At 41.8% G+C, this 18,993-nt stretch overlaps 2 protein-coding genes across 4 annotated transcripts; one reads left to right on the forward strand and one right to left on the reverse strand.

Moving 5' to 3' along the window:
• Positions 1-644: 644 nt before the first annotated feature.
• Positions 645-2,550, forward strand: LOC100959520 (transcription elongation factor A protein-like 3). 2 transcript variants are annotated; one of them, XM_023509098.1, is made up of 3 exons: positions 645-742; positions 1,279-1,348; positions 1,658-2,550. In XM_023509098.1, the coding sequence occupies exon 3, from the start codon at positions 1,685-1,687 to the stop codon at positions 2,297-2,299; it is 615 nt and encodes a 204-aa protein (XP_023364866.1). In that variant the 5' UTR covers positions 645-742; positions 1,279-1,348; positions 1,658-1,684; the 3' UTR covers positions 2,300-2,550. The 2 variants fall into 2 exon arrangements, with proteins under 2 accessions (XP_023364866.1, XP_012669388.2); XM_012813934.2 differs by having other exon boundaries at positions 690-742; positions 1,663-2,541.
• Positions 2,551-17,824: 15,274 nt separating this feature from the next.
• Positions 17,825-18,619, reverse strand: TCEAL2 (transcription elongation factor A like 2). 2 transcript variants are annotated; one of them, XM_023509097.1, is made up of 2 exons: positions 18,329-18,619; positions 17,825-18,277 (listed from the first exon to the last, which is right to left on the reverse strand). In XM_023509097.1, the coding sequence occupies exons 1-2, from the start codon at positions 18,602-18,604 to the stop codon at positions 17,915-17,917; spliced, it is 639 nt and encodes a 212-aa protein (XP_023364865.1). In that variant the 5' UTR covers positions 18,605-18,619; the 3' UTR covers positions 17,825-17,914. The 2 variants fall into 2 exon arrangements, with proteins under 2 accessions (XP_023364865.1, XP_003803650.1); XM_003803602.3 differs by having other exon boundaries at positions 17,825-18,604.
• Between the last annotated feature and the right edge of the window lie 374 nt (positions 18,620-18,993).

Genomic DNA, 18,993 nt, shown 5'->3' on the forward strand with positions numbered 1-18,993 from the left:
CTTTGAGGTCCCTCAAGAACATTCGGTCAGTGATATCCCATAGACAGTTGGCAAGGCTGATATGAGATTCAGAGGAGGAAATATCCTGGAGATGTAGATTTGGGAGTCATTGGTATTTATAGGGAAATGAAGATGACCCACGGGGTGTGAACCTAGGGACTGAGGAGAGAGGAGGCTCAGGACAGTGCCCCAGGAGCATCAGGAGCTCAGCTTCCTGACAGGCACCAACACCTGGGCTTGAGTCAGGCAGAGCCTGTCTTGAAAGCGGATTATGGGGCTCAAGAGCTAAAGCTGAAAGCTCTTGGCAAAGTAGGGTACCCTCTCTGATCAGCTGGCCACAGTGTGCATCTGAGAGGGATGCTGTGCAAGGATGCTTTGTTATGTGCCAGGTAAAGCACCTGGGGTTAGAAAGCCTCCCATTCCCCCTCAAGACTTTCCTCCCCTTTGTTACACACACCCCTCCCACCATCCTTAGCTTCCCAGTCCCTCTAGGAAAGGGAGGTGAGGTGGGCGGGGCAGGGGATGGCCAAGCTCCAGTGACGCAGGGCTCATGTGACTGGCCGGGTGCCTATGTGGGTACCAGCCCTCGTGCCGCCCACCAGCCGGCTCACCTTGCTGCCCCGGTCTGGTCTCAGCGCCCATACAGAACTAGCTCCCTGGGTTGTCCAGGTGGCGGGAGAGCAGCGAGCGGGCTTCCTCCAGCCCGAGGAAGGCAGCGAAGACCTGTCTCCGCTTCCTGCAGGTCAGTGTGAAGGCGGGTGCTTACCGCGGACATGGGAACAAGGATGGAGTGGTGGGGAAGGGGCTGGGGAAGGGATCTGGGAGATTGGTGAGGGGTGACGGGGGGGGGGCACAGAGTGGGTGGGGGCGGGGGGACCCCGCAGCAGGTCAGCTAGCTTCCTCAATCCTCCTCCTGTGAGCACCCCATCCCCTTTAGATCAGGAAATTGGGCGGGGGGCGCCCCCGCAGTGCGACAGCAAAATGCAGGCATATTTTGGAAATAACCCCCTCTCACACTCTGCACCTATGAAGACAAATTGACCTCTGTGAAAAGCGGGTGGGATGGAGCAAGCTGCCTCCAGGGGAGGAGGCGTGAGACCCAAAAGCAATTTGAAAGCATCTAGGTCTGGCGCTCAAGGCCTGGAAAGAAATGGCGGCTGGGGTGCGGGAGAGGTAGATAGATGTCTGTCGGGTGAAAAGGGCCTGGAAGCAGGAAAGGGAACCGAGTCCCTCTGAGCCCACTGAGCACGCAGTCCCTGCCCAGTCTCCTGTCTGCAGGTCTCCGTGTCTGTTCCTGGCACTCTGCGAGGCCTGAGGAGGAGGAGCAACCTGTCCAGAATCTCTGCAGGTGGGTGAAGGGGTGGGCGGCAGGGACAGCAACTCAGAAGGGTTGAGACAGTGGGAGGAATGGCCTGGGCAGAATTTGAGGCCCCATTGTCCAGGCTGAAGGAGTGTAGAGAAGTGGCCGGGCCTGCTAGGGATTGGCGGGCTCATCTGTGTGGGAGAAATGGTGGGGTATGGAGTGGGCAGAAGGCACACTTGGGGCCAGGGTAGGGGATCCTTCACGAGGGGCAAGATGCAAGTGCTATCAGGACTTGCAATCACCCCATGCCTTCAGTTTCCCATGTCTCCTCTTTTCTTCCCTCCTACTCCCCAGGAAAGGAAAAAGTGGGAAAACCTCAACATGGAGAAACCCTATAGTAAACATGAAGGGAAACCGGAAAACGAGGGAAAGCCAGAAGACGACGTAGAGCCTGAAGATGAAGCAAAGTCAGACGAGGAAAAAAAGCTGGACATGGAAGAGAAGCCAGAATGTGAGGGAAAGCTAGAGGATGAGGGAGAGCCAGATGAGGAGGGACAAGAAGAAGATGAGGGAAGGCAGGCAGAGCAGGAAAAGCAGGGACAGTCCGAAGGTGAGGGCAAACCAGAAGGTGAGGGCAAGACAGAATCCCAGGCAAAGCCAGAGAGCCAGGCACGGGCCGCTGAAAAGCGTCCAGCTGAAGATTATGTGCCCCGGAAAGCTAAAAGAAAAACAGACAGGGGCACAACGGAGGATTCCCCCAAGGACTCTCAGGAGGACTTACGGGAAAGGCATTTGAGCAGTGAGGAGATGATGAGAGAATGTGGAGATGTGTCAAGGGCCCAGGAGGAGCTAAGGAAAAAGCAGAAAATGGGTAGTTTTCATTGGATGCAGAGAGATGTACAGGATTCATTTACCCCAAGGGGCCAACGGGGTGTCAGGGGAATGAGGGGTGGAGGTAGGGGCCAACGGGGATTACATGATATTCCCTATCTTTAATGCCTTTGGCCTTGAATTCTGAGATCTCTGATGAGAATATTGCCAGCCCTGCTTTCCTTGGTAGATATTTGCCAGGTCCTGTGCTTTTTAACCTTAAGCTAATTATTTGCTTTAGCTATCACTGTTGTTACCAGCAGCCTTTTGATCCAACCACAGTGCTCTTTTAGTAGAGGATTTTCATCCATGTGCATGTAAGAATGTTCATGGTTCACTGTAAAATAATAATAAAGAAAAAAGTTTGCAGAACCGCATATACAGTATCAGACCACTTTTGTAAAACTGTATGTATTTGCATAATGCATTTGTGCACAGAGAAAATTCTGAAAGTGTGTATGCTAAAAGGTAGGCAATGGTTATTCCTTTACAGCAGGTATCCTCAAACTACGCCCGTGGGCCACATGCAGCCCGCCTAGGACATTTATACTGCCGGCCAGGTGTTTTTGCTGCCCCTGCCTGTCCTGCTTAGCAGCCGACTTGTCCCTGGGCCCGCAGTCCCGCCCTCCAATGGTCGGAGGGACAGTGAACTGGACGTCTGTTTAAAAAGTTTGAGGACTCCTGCTTTATAGTGGCCAAGTATAAGTCTAGCTTGTATTGACAAATGAGTCCAATAACCTGATGAGTAGGTACCTCCATGGCAGGCCTCTGCTGCTTTGTTCCTCCCCATGATTTTCCTAATTGTAACCAAGTCAGTGGGCACTGCTGCCCCTTCTTGTGGATCCAGTATCATCTTATGACTCCACCTGTGTGTAATTCTTTTTCTTTTCTCTACTCATTATTCTCTACTTCTTCCTAAAGTGCATGGTTTACATTTGTCATAATAAAAATAAACAAAACTACAAAACAATACCATCATAAGCAGTTGAACTGTTCAGTGAAATTTTGAGGGCAGTGAAAACACTTAAAATTCCTGCTATCAAAGATTAAGATGCTAGGTAAAACCTATATTATTTCTGGGACTCATAGCTAGAGGAATAAATTCGGTAATTATAATAGATCTTTAGCTTTAGGGTTAGTCTTGTTATCTGTGAAATGGGGATAATAGTTGCCTCACAAGACTGCCCATTGTATCAGATGTGTATCAGATCAGGTAAGTATGTGAACTGTATTGTGAGCTGGCCTCCCCCAGCCCTCAAGGGAAGAATGGCTCCTACACCCTTCTCATGTAGTAGCAGGAACATGGATGGAATCAGACACTTGGGGGAGGAGGGCTGATGGAAGTCTCACTCATGGCCAGGAACAAGTCCAGGCACTGGGAGGGCAATATCACTCCCTCCTGGGTACTGCCACGTCCTCTGGGTGCTGTGCCATTTCTCCTGAGTACAATCTCTCTGGAGTCACTGGTGAGCCAATTTTGACTAACCCTTGACCCCTTTCCTGAAAGTAGATAAAACCCTTTTCCCAGTTTAGAGTTACTATTACCAGTGACACATGGGTACCACCCTAGTGTTGCTTGAGCCTCTTATTAATACCTTTCAGGCATTTTTTTTTGCAAAAGAATTATTTATTTGTAATTGCTTTGTGCTTTTTGCATGCATAAATGTTTTCCTCACAATGTTTAGATATTTCAGAGCAGGCTATACCAGAAAAAAAAAAAATCTGTATGATAGAGGCTATGCTGTTCTCATAGATTACATCTTGTCTGCAGACTTTCTTTCCTAGGTTGTGTTCATTTTCAGTAAACTCATTAGGACCCAACTTAGCAGTTCAGTATATCCATTAATACATTTGATTTTCAAACCCTTAGTAGTGAACATATTGTGGTCTTTGGGCCAGCTGCATCAACATTACCTGAGAGCTAACTCGAAATTCAGAATCTCAAGCCCTAATTCAGATCTACTGAGTTAGAATCTTCATTTTAACACAATCCCAAGGTGATTCCTGTGCATAGTAAAGTTTGAGAAGCACCAGCTTAGAGGGAGACTATTTTCAGGCTCCCTAGTCCCACATTTACACAAATTATGTTCTGAAAATGATAAATATATACACTATATAGAACACACAAAAGATTGATAGACCCATGTGTGTCAAACTGCAGTTGTCCTTTTCCTGTGCAAAGTAGACCATGCACTTATTTCAGTGGGCCAAGATCTGCACTTGTTAATGGCATATAATAGAATAGAGTTGAATAGAGCCAAATAGAAAATATCAAATTGTATGTCAAGTAGTTAGGGTGAAAATTGTTTTGTGAATTTTGTGTTTCAGCTATGTGTTTGTATGTGTGTGCACATTGGATTGTGGTGAAAAATATATTTCTGATTGTTGGTTGTGGTTAAAAAAGCTGAGAAATATACACTAGACTCTGCATCTCAAAGCATAGCCTTTCCATTTAATACTTGTATTTCTAGTGTCTAGCACAAGTATCTCACAAGTGGTAGGTACTTAATAAAAGAGTCAGGAACCATGAGTTTTTCTCCGAGTTCAGCCCCTATCTACATCAATAAATTGAATAATTGAACAAATAAATTATCCAGAATAATTCACTTATAGACCCAAAAGGTTAGGGAAGTCATAGGCATCACAGGCTGAACAGGGCTTGCAGTAGTTACGTCAAAGTGCTATTAATAAAGAATACAAACTCAGCAGCACCAAGCTCATCCAAGAAGAGCTCCTGGAATTTCTCAACCCCCTGCCAGGCAGGGTCTGTAAAATCAAACTAAGTAAACTCAGTTTACTGTATAAAGTATACAGTATACTATACAGTATAGTATGGTGAAATCTATACTGTAGAAGAACAGGAAAGGGTCCTGTATATGACCCAGGAGCACAGCCTCACCAAGGAATAGAAGAATGCCTACCATGGTGGGAGGATATGGGGTAGAGCAGTGGTTCTCAACCTTCCTAATGCTGCGGCCCTTTAATACAGTTCCTGGGGATCACGACCCATCGGTTGAGGACCACTGGCGTAGAGGAACCTAGAGGGGTAGCAGTTGAACACACAATGTGCAGATGACTTTACTCCACTTAGCTGGGAGGAGTTAAGGTCTTGAATTTTAGAGACGACATATGTCCTATTGTTTTCTGCTTGGACTTTGTGAGGTTTCCAGTGACACCTAGAGCAAGAAAAGGACCCACAGTAGGTGCAGATTATAGCATGAGCTTCTATGACACTTCAGCCTCATGAACTTGCAGATACAATTGCATTATGTCTGTGCTAGATAGAGAGGTTCCATGAAGTCTGAGAAGACCTAAATAATGGAATTAAAGTATATACTCCTGTTTTTTTGTTTGTTTTTGTTTATTTTGGCTGGGGCTGAGTTTGAACCTACCACCTCCGGTATATGGGGGCCGGCGCCCTACTCCTTTGAGCCACAGGCGCCGCCCCCTGGAGTTTTAAATAAAAACTATGTTCTCTTCTCTTGGCATCTTGTCTACATTTGAGAAGCTGCTCCTGGTGTGCTATCAGATCTTGATAGAGACTTAATACCTGACCATACGGTAATAATTTTCTGCACAATCAAGGTACACTTAATGAAACTTTTTGTCTGCTCTACTGAATAATAAAGTTTGGTGCGGGCATCAGCTTTCCACCATTAATTGCAAATGATTTTAAAAGATCAGGCCTATGTTAGCTGAGACGGGACATTTTCATGTGCAGTTGAATCAGATCCTACTATTTCATTGTCTTTCTCTCTACCTACATATATCATATATGGCCTCATGAGAAGTTCTTCATACCCATGATCAGTTAGAAAATGAGGCATAAAACAATGCCTATTCTGGGTGTATCTTTTTTGTATGCTGACAGCAGGTGGAAATGGATGGCTGCTTTACTATAGCTCCTCTCAGGCATAACCCAGAAGGACAGTGGAAAAGGGATATGCTACCAATGGATTGAATTTTATGTGGTTCATATTGTCCTTTTTTTTTTTTTTTTGTAAAACCCTTCCTGGTTGTATATATGGATCTATTCTGTCTCATGAGCAATGACTAAATATTGACCTGTCTGGGTCTTGGAGAAAATTACCTTGGAAAATTAATGATGAAAAGGTCTGGAAAAACGTGCTTGTAGATAGACCACTCATGAAGGGCACAATTAGTAAAGATATTTGTGTCTCATAATGTAATGGTTTACTATTGCCTAACAAATTACCACATATTTAACAGCTTAACAAAATACACATTTGTTAGCTTACGGTTCTGTAGATCAGAAGTTGATCATGGAATAATTGTGTTCTTTGCATAGAGTCCCACAAAGCTGACATCAGTATGTCAGCCAGACTGAATTCTCATATGGAGGCTATGGGGGAAAATGGGAAAACCTGCTGCTAAGATCATTCAGGTTATTTTCAGAATTCAGTTCCTTGTAGCAGGAGGACTGTGGTCCCATTTTTAAAAACTGGATGTTAACCAGTCTGTTTTCAGCTCCTAGGGGCCACTTGCATTCTTTTCCATGTGGCCTTTTTCAATGGCACATTGATTCTTCCTCTTCTTCTTTTTTTTACTAAATCATAGCATTAATGCAATCATGGGATACAATTTGAAATATTTTCTTCAAACTGGTTAACATAGCCTTCGCAGCATTTTCTTAGTTATTGTGTTAAGACATTTATATTCTACATTTAGTAAATTTCACAGGTACCCTTGTAAGATGCACCATACGTGTGATCCCACCAATTACCCTCCCTTCACTCATCCTCCTCCCTCCCGTCCCCTCCCTCTACCCTTTCCCCATATTCTTGGGCTATAATTGGGTTATAGCTTTCATATAAAAGCTATAAATTGGTTTTGTAATAGAGCTGAGTACATTGGATACTTTTTCTTCCTTTTTTTTTTTTTTTTGAGACAGATCCTCAATCTGTTGCTCTGGGTAAAGTGTGTGGCATCACAGCTCACAGTAACCTTCAACTCCTGGGCTCAAGCAATTCTCCTGCCTCCACCTCTCAAATAGCTGGGACTACAGGCGCCCACCACAATGCCTGGCTATTTTTTGGTTGCAGTCATCATTGTTGTTTGGCGGCCTGGTTTGCATTCTGACCCACCAGCTCAGATGTATGTGGCTGGCACCTTAGACTCTTGAGCCACAGGCGCTGAGCCATTTTCTTCCATTCTTGAGATACTTTGTTAAGAAGAATATGTTCCAGCTCCATCCATGTAAACATGTCAGAGGTAAAGTCTCCATTTTTCTTTAAGGCTGCATAATATTCCATGGTGTACATATACCACAATTTATTAATCCATTCACAGGTCAATGGGCACTTGGGCACTTCCATGACTTAGCAATTATGAATTGGGCTGCAGTAAACATTCTGGTACAAATATCTTTGTTATAGTGTGATTTTTGGTCTTCTGGATATATCCCTAGTAGAGGAATTGTAGGATCGAATGGCAGGTCTATTTTTAGACCCCCTAAGTGTTCTCCAAACATCTTTCCAAAAGGAACGTATTAGTTTGCATTCCCACCAGCAGTGTAAAATGTTCTCTTTTCTCCACATCCACGCCAACATCTCTGGTTTGGGGATTTTGGGATTTGGGCTAATCTTACTGGAGTTAGATGATATCTCAGAGTAGTTTTGATTTGCATTTCTGTGATGATTAAGGATGGTGAGCATTTTTTCATGTGTCTGTAGGCTGTGCACCTGTCTTCTTCAGAGAAGTTTCTCTTCAAGTCCCTTGCCCACCCTGAGATGTGATCACATCACATGTTCTTTTTTTGCTAATATGTTTGTGTTCTCTGTGGATTCTGGTTATTAAACCTTTGTTGGAGACATAACCAGAAAATATCTTCTCCCACTCTGAGGGCTGTCTGCTTGCTTTACTTACTGTGTTCTTGGCTGTGCAGAGCTTTTTAGTTTGATCAGGTCCCAGTAATGTATTTTTGGCATTGCTTCAATTGCCCGTGTGCCCTCCTCATAAAATATTCGCCCAGGCTGATTTCTTCAAGAGTTTTCCCTGCACTTTCTTCTAGTATTTTTATAGTTTCATGTCTTAAGTTTAAATTTTTAATCTAGTGAGAGTCTATCTTACTTATTGGTGAAAGGTTTGGGTCCAGCTTTAGTCTTCTATAGATCGCGAGCCAGTTCACCCAGCACCATTTGTCAAATAGGGAATCTTTTCCCCACTGAACGTTTTTAATTGGCTTGTCAAAGATCAGATAATGGTAAGTAGCTGGGTTCATCTCTTGGTTCTCTATTCTGTTCCATACATCTACCTCTCTGTTTTTGTGCCAGTACCATGCTGTTTTGATCACTATTGATTTATAATATAGTCTGAGGTCTGGTAGCATGATTCCTCCTGCTTTGTTTTATCTGAGTAATGTCTTGGCTATTCAAGGTTTTTCCTGATTCCATATAAAACGAAATATTATTTTTTCTAGATCTTTAAAGTATGTCAGTGGAGCTTTGATAGGGATTGCATTAAAACTGTATATTTCTTTGGGTAGTATGGACATTTTAACAATGTTGATTCTTCCCAGCCATGAGCATAGTATGTTCTTTTCATTTTTTAACATTTTCAGCTATTTCTTTTCTTAGAGTTTCATAGTTCTCTTTATAGAGATCGTTCATGTCCTTTGTTAGGTAAACCCCCGCAGTAATTCTTTCTTCTGCTTCTAATCTCCGACTTCTCTATCTCTAACTCTAGACCAGTGGTTCTCAATCTTCCTAATGCTGCAGCCCTTTAATACAGTTCCTGTGCTGCTTTAGACCCTTATTTAAACAGATGAGGTGATTAGGTCAGGCTCACTTTGATAATCTTCCTATGTTAAGGTCAACTAATTTGGGACCCTGATTAAATCTGCAAAATTTCTACTAAAAGACATATATTAGTATTTTATTGAGTAACTGGGGGAAGGTATAGACACTCACACATACTTATAAACCGTAAATGGTAATTTGTGGAAACCACCTTAGAATTCTGTCTACCATAGTCTACCTTCTGATACCCAAATTTATGTCCCTCTCAAATGAAAACTACATTTGACTCCCCCTAAGATTCCCAAGAACCTCATCCCATTATGGCATCCACTCAAAAGTCAGGATAACATTATCTAAATTATCTAAACCAAATGTGGGTGAAGAACTTGGGCATAAGCCATTAAGTAAACCCAAAGATATTCCTCTTCATCTGTGGATCTATGAAACTAAGGGACAAATTCTCAGCCCAGAAAACTCCTAACATTGATTATGAGGCAAACACAGTAAAATTTAATTCTACTAAATTTATTAATTTTAGTAAAACAGAAGATAAAAAGAGGACACTGGCCCCAAATTCCTTTATTTGGTTTCAAGGCCTGGGAAACATCCTCCGAGTTTCTCATCTTCCTCTGCTATGCCCTTGGCTCTGTCCTCTGAACTCCCAGCTCTATACTCTGAGCTCTTGGTTGTACCATCTAAGCAATTTTTCCTTTTTCATTAAAGGTAACATGTATTTCCAGTTGAGTAGTTTTATCAGGTCATTTGTCACAGGAGAATTTTGAGGAGTCTGGCATTTTCCTTTTATTTTGTACTCGCTCTTTCATTCCAAGCTGGCAGTGATAAAATTTTCTGGTGATATAATTTTCCAATGAATCTTGTTAATCTTACATAAATTTCACTGGGATTTACTCCATTAAATAAAAACTATATGTGCCAATTTTTTTTTCAGTTTTTGGCTGGGGCTGGGTTTGAACCCACCACCTCCAGTATATGGAGCCAGCACCCTACTCCTTTGAGCTACAAGCACCACTTCATGTGCCAATATTTTTGAGTCACCTTTCTCTATTTTTCACTCCAGCTGAGGTGGCTGAGTGTGGTTGAACTCAGCTCCTAAAGGTTGTGCACATTCCTTGCTGCATGGTGCCCTCCAGCTTCAAACCAACAATGGCACATTGAATCCTCCTTCTGCTTTCTTTCTTTCTTTCTTTTTTTTTTTTTTTAAAGACAGAGTCTTACTTTATTGCCCTCAGTAGAGCTCTGTGATGTCACAGCTCACAGCAACCTCCAACTCCTGGGCTTAGGCCATTCTCTTGGCTCAGCCTCCCAAGGAGCTAGGACTACAGAAGCCTGCCACAACACCTGGCTATTTTTTTGTTGCAGTTTGGCCAAGGCTGGGTTTGAACCTGCTACCCTCGGTATATGGGGCCGGTGCCCTACCCACTGAGCCACAGGCATCACCCTCCTCCTTGTGTTTTGAATCTTTAATTTCTCTGTCTCTGGTCTCATACTTGGCCCCTCTGGTTTCACTGAGAAGATGTGTCAGTCATACTTTTAATCTTGACAATGACCTTTGTGTGACTGAGTGCTCTCACTTTCTTACCTTTGTGAGGGTTCAACAAATGTTGTGCCAAGCACATTCTCAACTTTTTTTTTTTTTGTCATACTTTCAGGTGGAACATCTTAATTTTAATGAATTTGCCATTTGGATAGGATGGGTATTTCCCAAATCATTAAGCTTTATTTCATTTATGTTAACATATATCCCCTCAATTTATCTTTCTTGTCACATTCTGTTATAAGCAACAAGAAAATACTAGGCTACATCTCAGAACTTTGCTTGAAAATTTTCTCAGCTGAAAGTCTAAGTCTATCACAAGTTTTACTTTCCACATAACTGTAGAGCTAATTTCTCTAATCTTTATGCCACTACAATAAGGATCGTCCTGCCTTCACTTTCTGGTAAGAGGCTCCTCACATCTTCCTGGCCCCTCACAAGCAGGATGTTTAAGGCATACATATATATATATTTTTTTTACAGTTGGATAAAGGTAATCATGTTCCTTACAATTCTCCCAACTTTTTTTCACTGCCCATTTCCCAAGCCACTCATACATTTTTAGATATTCAGCACTTTCGGTACAAAAATCTGTATTTGTAATATGTTACTCCGTAACAAGTTATTTCTAATTTAGAAGTTTAAAACAATACCCCGTTCTATGGCACAGCATGGCTGTATTCCTTCTTCAAGGTCTCACAAGGCTAAGACGAAGATTTCAGGTCAACTGAATTCTTATCTGGAAGTCTTGAGAAACAAAGTACTACCAAGCTCATTCTTATTGGCAAAATTCAGGTTTTTATACTGCTAAGTCTGAGGTCCCCCGTTGGGATGGAGGCACATCACCTTAATTCAATTGGAGATTGATTTTTATTTAAAGCTGAGGTTTAGACTTTGTGAGGGCAGGTTTATTTCTCATTTACCTTTTTCCTAGAGTAGAACCTTACATGGTTCCAAATGAAATTCAAGGATATATACCAGGACCACTCTTCCTTTGGAGCTTGAACTTCAATTTCTGTGTTCCACCTTCCTGAGATTGCTGAAAACTTCACCTACTTCTCAGCCTGATATCTTTAATGCTCCTATCAATGAATGCATCAAGGCAAACGGTTGTGCTAAGTATAGAGTTTATCTCTGTAGGCTTCTTTTCTCTTCAAGAGTTTGGTCTCACAAGAGTTCATGGCCTTGTTTTCTTTCCAATGTCTTCAAACAGATTGTTTAGATTTTGTCTAGCATTTCTAGTAGTTCTTCATGGGAGGGTTTGCTCTGAAACAAGCTAATCTACCATTGCTAAAAGCCTAACTTTTCTAGTCCTTATTTATTAAGAACTTTCCCCATGATAGATGACTTCTGCTGATCACTTAAGTGAAAAACAAATGTTTCGGCACTCTACCTGCCTTGTGAGCAGCCCATGCACATACCTTTCCTCCAGACCTTCTTGTCCCAAAGCTTCCAAATTTGTTTGTTCCTTCTAAGTCCCTGAGAAGCCAGCCAACACACTTTTCATTACTTATGAATCAGGCCATCTCTTTCTATAGCAAGTAAACAATGAGATATACCATCTACATTTCTGTCTATTCGGATTTACTTTGTCTTTCTTGTCTACCCCTGAGTGCAACTGTAGTATAACAGCTTTCTTCTTCCATTTGGTTCCAAGATGCAGTGTACATCCAACTATAAACCGGACCCACATTTCATTATTCTGCAGTCACAAAAAATGTTCTATTAGGTCACAAATGTGGGTTAATAGAGAAGTGGCCAAACAGTAGGAGAAGGTACCTTGAGAATCTGAATGCCTTGCTTGTGCAGTTTTTCTGTGCCTTGTAGTCATACTTAGATTCAGTCAGCTATATATAATTCTCATCTTAAAGTACAAAGCTTCTGTACTACTCTTATGGTTTGATAAATCAAAGAGGACCCTGTCCCCTATAAGCAGTTTGGGATGCACAGTTACTTGTAATTCCACAGTCATATATTGGGAACCTGCCAACACCTAAGAGCTACTTTTCAAATAGAGATCAAATGTCTTATTTTTTCTATCTGCATATTTCCACAAGCCTCTCATTCTTATTATTGGTTATGATAATGTTTGGGGGTTCCAGAGATTACATCAGTATAGACGCTTTGGCTAATAACTCCTAAAATGCCTTGGTATTTCCTTTTCCTTATGTACAATCCCCTCTGAAAAGTGCCTGCAGGTCCTACGGAGGAAAGTATGATAGAAGATTCATGGCATACATAAATTTCTGTAGGATCATACCTTAGAGGTACCCTACCTTCCTCTAAGTTGGGTAAGAGGCTGAGCAAACCTGCTATAGCAACTCAAATTAAGCGTTAAGAAGATCTAGAATTTTTTTCTCCCTGAGTATGTCAGGCAGCTTCTGATAGGCTTCCCAATTATCCCATTTTTAGGAATGCTCTGATTAGCCACCACCAAAGATCCCTGTGGTTCAAAATTCTTCTAATTACTGTTTTAGTCCTGTGGCCTATTGTAATAGTTGCACTTGTCTAAGATCATTAGACCCCATCACCTGAGCTTTACTATTCTCAAAATTCACATTAGGATCAGGTAGTCCAATTCTACTACAGAATTATCCACTATCCTTTCCAGCCTACTGAACACAGGCCCACAAAAATCTTCAAAGATGCTGGTGACCCTCTTACCAATGCATTTTTTCATGCCCTGGAGTATGTCTGCACAAATGCCCCTAACCTTTATATCAGGGTTCCACTCCTTACTTTATTGTAAAAGCCTACTAGTGTCTTTACTGTATTGTAGAAGCCATCGCAGGTGGAGCAATTAATAGGCAGTAGAATTGCAACATCATGAGGATTGAGGCTTGCTTTGCATCTATATCTACCCTAATATGAAGGACTCCTTTAAACTTGTCTTTGAAAAGGCCTCTAGTACTCTATATGTGTTCTCTGTTGCATTTTTGTAGCTTCTAATGTTCTTTTTCCTACGCATAATCTTTAAGGTGATCAGATGAATACAGGTGACTCTACAACCTTTTTCACAATTATTTTTGCCTCAGTGCTTAAGTGACAGAGTCACTTGATTTCTCAAAGCTTTGGATTCTACCTGCACTTTATCCCATGTCCTCAGTGCTTTTTGAGTAATCATGATACCACTACATGCCATGAACATGTGAACCTCTCCTAATATCTGTCCCCCCCTCCTGATCTCCATTATAGGGAGATGATTCTTTCCTTTCTCAAATAAATGAGCAACTCAATTCCCAGGATAATTTCTTATATCTATTAATGTATCTGAGAAGTGCATTTCACACAAAGAAGCACATTCATATTGGAAAATCTGAGGGGAATTTTTAACAAAGGAGAATATACAAAAGTGTGAGAAGGGTATTGGAGAACCACAGGGATATTGTAATACACCATGGCTAATAAAGGTGAGATTACCAGAAGTGGGCTTAGGGACAAAGAGAAAGATAGGTTACTAAAACTTGGAGATACAAAGCTTATGAGGAGACAGCCACTGTTTAGGAACCTTGGAAGAAAAGATTCCATCAGCATCTGATGACACAGCAGGAAACAAGCTAGGAAGAATATTTTCTGACCACATTCTTTCCTGCTGGCTTCCAGAAGACAAGTGAGCCTTTTGATATGGTCAGATTCTCTTGGGCCACAAAGCAGGGTAGAGAGGGGTGGAAGGTGAATCAAGATGGGAAGATAAGGCCATAGCTAGCACCTGGTAAGGGCCATATTAGGAATAAACACCAGGAATTGTGCCTGCAGCTTTATTTACGTAAGAAGGCAAATAAAAGGCATATTGCTCTACAAAAGTTAATTCTAGCAACATTGAGATTTACCTGAACTGATCTACTGTAATAAGAAACACACCTTCATGGCACTGATCCATATTAAAAGCATAAAACATACTGGTTAAGAGTGTTGTTTTATAACTGTGGGTCTGAGGGGTTTGGGATAATTTATACCAACTTTCCAGCTTTATTGATAACAGTAAGGTTGATCTGGTACTGGTAACCCTCCCTGCAAAGAGTTTTTCTCCTGGGACTATCTCCATAGCAATCATATACCTACATACCAGACACCTGAACTAAGACTCCATTTTGCATTCTCTGGTTTTCTATGCATACATGAATAATTCCTTATCTGAAAGAAAAAGTGTAATTTGTCAGAGCTCTTATAGACAGGAAATACAGCTGAAGTTTATACCTGAAGCTTATAGCTGATCCCTCCCTCTGAGACAGCATTTGGTTATGATATACATCTTTAATGCTGTCACTATATTGTATCTGTTTTTCTGCAATAGACTATAGGTTTTCAATCATTACCATTTGGGGTCCCATGAGTCTTGTTAAGCATAGAACTGCTTAGTTACCACAGTTAGCATGGCATCTGGTACAGAAAATACATCATAACATATATGAGATGTCTTGCCTTTGCCTTTGTTTATAGGTTCAATTTTCTCTAAAGAAGCTTTCAGGATATGTGCAATAGATATATTAATCCTTGCCTTTATGGATTCTTATTCCCAATTTTTGTTTTATAACTTATAATGGCCTTTACCTCCCTCATCACCAAAAAATAGAGACACTGTAACATTTTTCTTCTGCTTACCTATAGTTTACACTTAATAACACTAAGATCATAGTGAATATATAAATCAATGGCAATTAGCCTCTAGCGTGAATCAGAATCACCTAGGAAGCCTGTTAAAAATTGATATTCTAGAGCTCCACTCAGATCTGAGGTAGAGGTCAGAAGTTCAGATTTTCAGCAAAATCCTTTAGTGATTCTGACATGTGGCAAACTAGTACACTTAAAAATGCTTTAATAGGCTCGGCGCCTATAGCTCAACCAGCTAAGGCGCCAGCCACGTACACCTAAGGTGGCGGGTTCGAATCCCCAGCCCGGACCCGCCAAAACAACAATGACGGCTGCAACCAAAAATAGCCAGGCGTTGTGGCGGGCGCCTGTGGTCCCAGCTACTTGGGAGGCGGAGGCAGGAGACTCGCTGGAACCCAGGAGTTGGAGGTTGCTGTGAGCTGTAATGCCACGGCACTCTACCCAGGGGGACAGCTTGAGGCTCTGTCTCAAAAAAAAAAAAAATGCTTTAATAAAATGAGATAAGGTTAAATTTGAAGCACAAACTCTTTTCCATGGTGTTCCTTTTGGAATTGAAAGTAAATGCCTCTAGAGAAGTAGCATCCACAGTTATTTATGTAGACATGGGATGATCTGGGACAAGATATCTTGACTCAGCTATCATCATTTAAAAATTTATTAAAAAACCTATTACCTGTCAGGCACTGTGCTAGGCATTAGGAGTACCAGGATAAAGAGAAGATTGTGCTTTGGGAATCAGAGTTCACTGTTTCTCAATTTAAAAAAAAAAAAAAAAAAAAAACGGCAGCCCACAGTCATCACAACTCACATGTACACATGTACATATATACTAAGTGAAACATAAATTTCACAAAATAATGCTCATTAGACCTACCTTAACATGATCTAATATGTACTATCTGTTTCTGATTGATTTTAGCCTATCTTACTTGATTAAAACATATTGCAGGTCTTGACCCACTGAATTTGTTTTAAACTATACTACTATAGAGAACTGAAACTGCAGTTTGACAAACACAGGCCTATTTAACAATCTGTGATGCATATTTGATGCAGCACATACACTATAACTTATCCTTCTATTCATGAATTTCATGAGTAGGTAGAAGTGAGGAGGCTAAAGTTCTCCTTATAAACATGTGTTTCTCAAACTTTAATGTTCACAGGAATGGCCTATAGATCTTCTTAAAATCAGAAAAGATTATGATTCAATAGATCTAGGATGGTGACTTGAGATTCTGCATTTCTATCTCTTAAATGATGCTAGTGCAGCTGGTCCATGGGCCATTATTTGAGTAGCAATGAATGCTCTAAAAATCACAAATATGGAAAAGTGTATCACGAGTTGCCTGGAAGAGAATTTCCTCTAAGAAATAAAGGCAAAAAAAAAGGTGACTCAAATTTTATCCCAGGTGCCCATATCTGAATCTATTGGAGAAACGTACACCCCAAACACTTACAAACCAACAAATAAAGAAAGGATCATTTTGCTAAAAATCGAAAATCCCTCAGGGATCAAAGGATCATTGAGCTGTTCCCCTATTGGTTGAGTATAACTCTAAAGTGAGGGAAAGGGCTGAAATTATACTTCCATAGTGGTTATAGGGTTGAGTAAGTGAACTTGGCTCATTACTAATGCCAATTAAGTCAACTAGGCTTTGTCACCTTGAGGATGCTGGCACACCAGCAGAAGTGGAAGCCTTAAAAGGGTGCAGGACTTATGAGAAGGGCGTGAGTCTTACAGTGCCCAGCAGATATGACATTACCCAGGAGAGGATGGCATCCACCTTTACCTTCCTGGCCTTATTTCTGGATACAGATAAGATGTACTTCAGCTCTCCTCTGATGAGATCTTGCTTCTGCTAGTGCAGGAAAGAAGGTAGATGCCAACCCAAGACACCTCACATGCTTGGTATTATCTAATCCATTCAACAGTTCTGGAATGCAAGTATTAACTCTGTTTGACAGATGACTAAACTGTCCCTTAAAACAATGGATCTATAATAACCACAGATTGATTCATCTAGATATGAATCCCAGAGGTAACGTGTGTTCTACCTATCATTTTAACTTCTGAGAAGAATTTTAAGTGGCACTGGGCACAGTAGTTCATGCCTGTAATTCTAGCACTCTGAGACGCCAAGGCGGGTGGATTGCCTGACCTCACAGGTTTGAGACCAGCCTGAGTGAGAGTGAGACCCCATCCCTAAAAATAGCCAGGAATTGTGGCGGGTGCCTGTAGTCCCAGTTACTTGTGAGGCTGATGCAAGAGAATCACTTGAGCCCAAGAGTTTGAGAGTGCTGTGAACTGTGACGCCATGGCACCCTACTGAGGGCGACAAAGTGAGACTCTGTCTCAAAAAAAAAAAAAAAAGAATTTTAAGTGTCTTCACTGCCTTCATAAGCTTACTGAAGAGTTCTTCTAATTTCTTTTTACATACTATCTTTTCATTTAAAAAATATTTTGAATAGAAAGAAAACAAAAAAATGAAATTACCCACTATGTCACAACTCAGAAAACCACTGTCACCATTTTTGTTAACAAAACTTTCTACTTTTCCTATACATAGATGTACCATATAAACTTATTTTTTTTATTTTTTACAAAACAGACCAGTTCTTTAGATGACATTATAAGCTCCTTTATTTTTTCAAGGATCATGACATCTTTGCAATGAATATGGTGAAAATTTGCTACTGAAATCTAAAGCAAATCTTGCAGTTGAGTTAAAAGGTTATTGGTAATAAGAGGGGCGCCTAAAGGAAAATAGTAGCATAAGGTTAAAGCATAGAGCCTGGTAAATGCCTGCAAGGGCCCTAAACATAAGGGATGTCTTCAGTATCCCTTCGTGGGGCCCTACAGCCACCCCTGAATTCCCTTGGGCCCCTCGGATAGAAAGGGTCTTGTAAATTTCTTTGCATCCATAAAAATGCCCCTAACTTCTGTTTGCTTTTTCTCCTTTTCTCCTCCACCCTAGCCATATTGTCAAATTCTCTTATCATGTCCTCATTGCTGAAATTCATATCATGGATAGCCTCTTTATACTGCTTAAGGTACTGAGCCAGCCCCTTGTTGGTTTTTCTTTTGGCTTTCCTGGGTACATCATCCTCAGCTGGGCGCTTTCTTGCAGCCCTTGTTGCACTCTCTGGCTCTTCCTCACTGTCTGGCTCTCCCTCACTCTCTGGTTCTCTCTCCTGCTCCTGCTTTCCCACACTCTCTGGATTTTCTGCCTCTGGCTTTCCCTGACTTTCTGACTTTCCCTCACTCTCTGACTTTCCCTCACTCTCTGGCTTTCCTTCTTCTTTTGCCTTTCCCTCATTCTCTGATTTTTCTTTATTCTTTACTTCTTCATCATCTGTCTGTCCTTTGTTTTCTATCTTTCCTTCATTTTCTAAATCCTTATTTTCCAGATTTTCTGGCTTTCCTTCATGCTGTGGCTGTTCCTCATTTTCCATCATTTCGTGGTGTGAAGGCGCTCCTTCATTTTCATTGTAGAGATTTTCCATGTTGAGATTTCCCCTCCTTTTTTATATCCTGCGGGATCGGGATTGAGGGAAGTGGAGACAAAGAGAAGACAGGAAATTGAGGGCATGGGGTGGACTGCAGGTCTTGATAGCACTTGCATCTTGCCCCTGGTGAGGGATCCCCTACCACGGCCCCAAGTGTGCCTTCTGCCCACCCTTTACCCCACCATTCCTCTCACACACATACGTGGGCCCTCCATTCCCTGGCAGGCCTAGTCTTCTTTTCTACACTCCTTCAGCCTGGACAATGGGGCCCCAAATTCTGCCCAGGCCATTCCTCTTACTGTCTCAACCCTTCTAGGCGCTGTCCCTGCACCCACCCCTTTACGGACCTGCAGAGATTCTGGACAGATTGCTCTTCCTCCTCAGGC

Source organism: Otolemur garnettii, unplaced genomic scaffold (genome assembly GCF_000181295.1).
Source record: "Otolemur garnettii isolate 467f Iridium unplaced genomic scaffold, OtoGar3 scaffold00355, whole genome shotgun sequence".
NCBI classification, from domain to species: domain Eukaryota; kingdom Metazoa; phylum Chordata; class Mammalia; order Primates; family Galagidae; genus Otolemur; species Otolemur garnettii.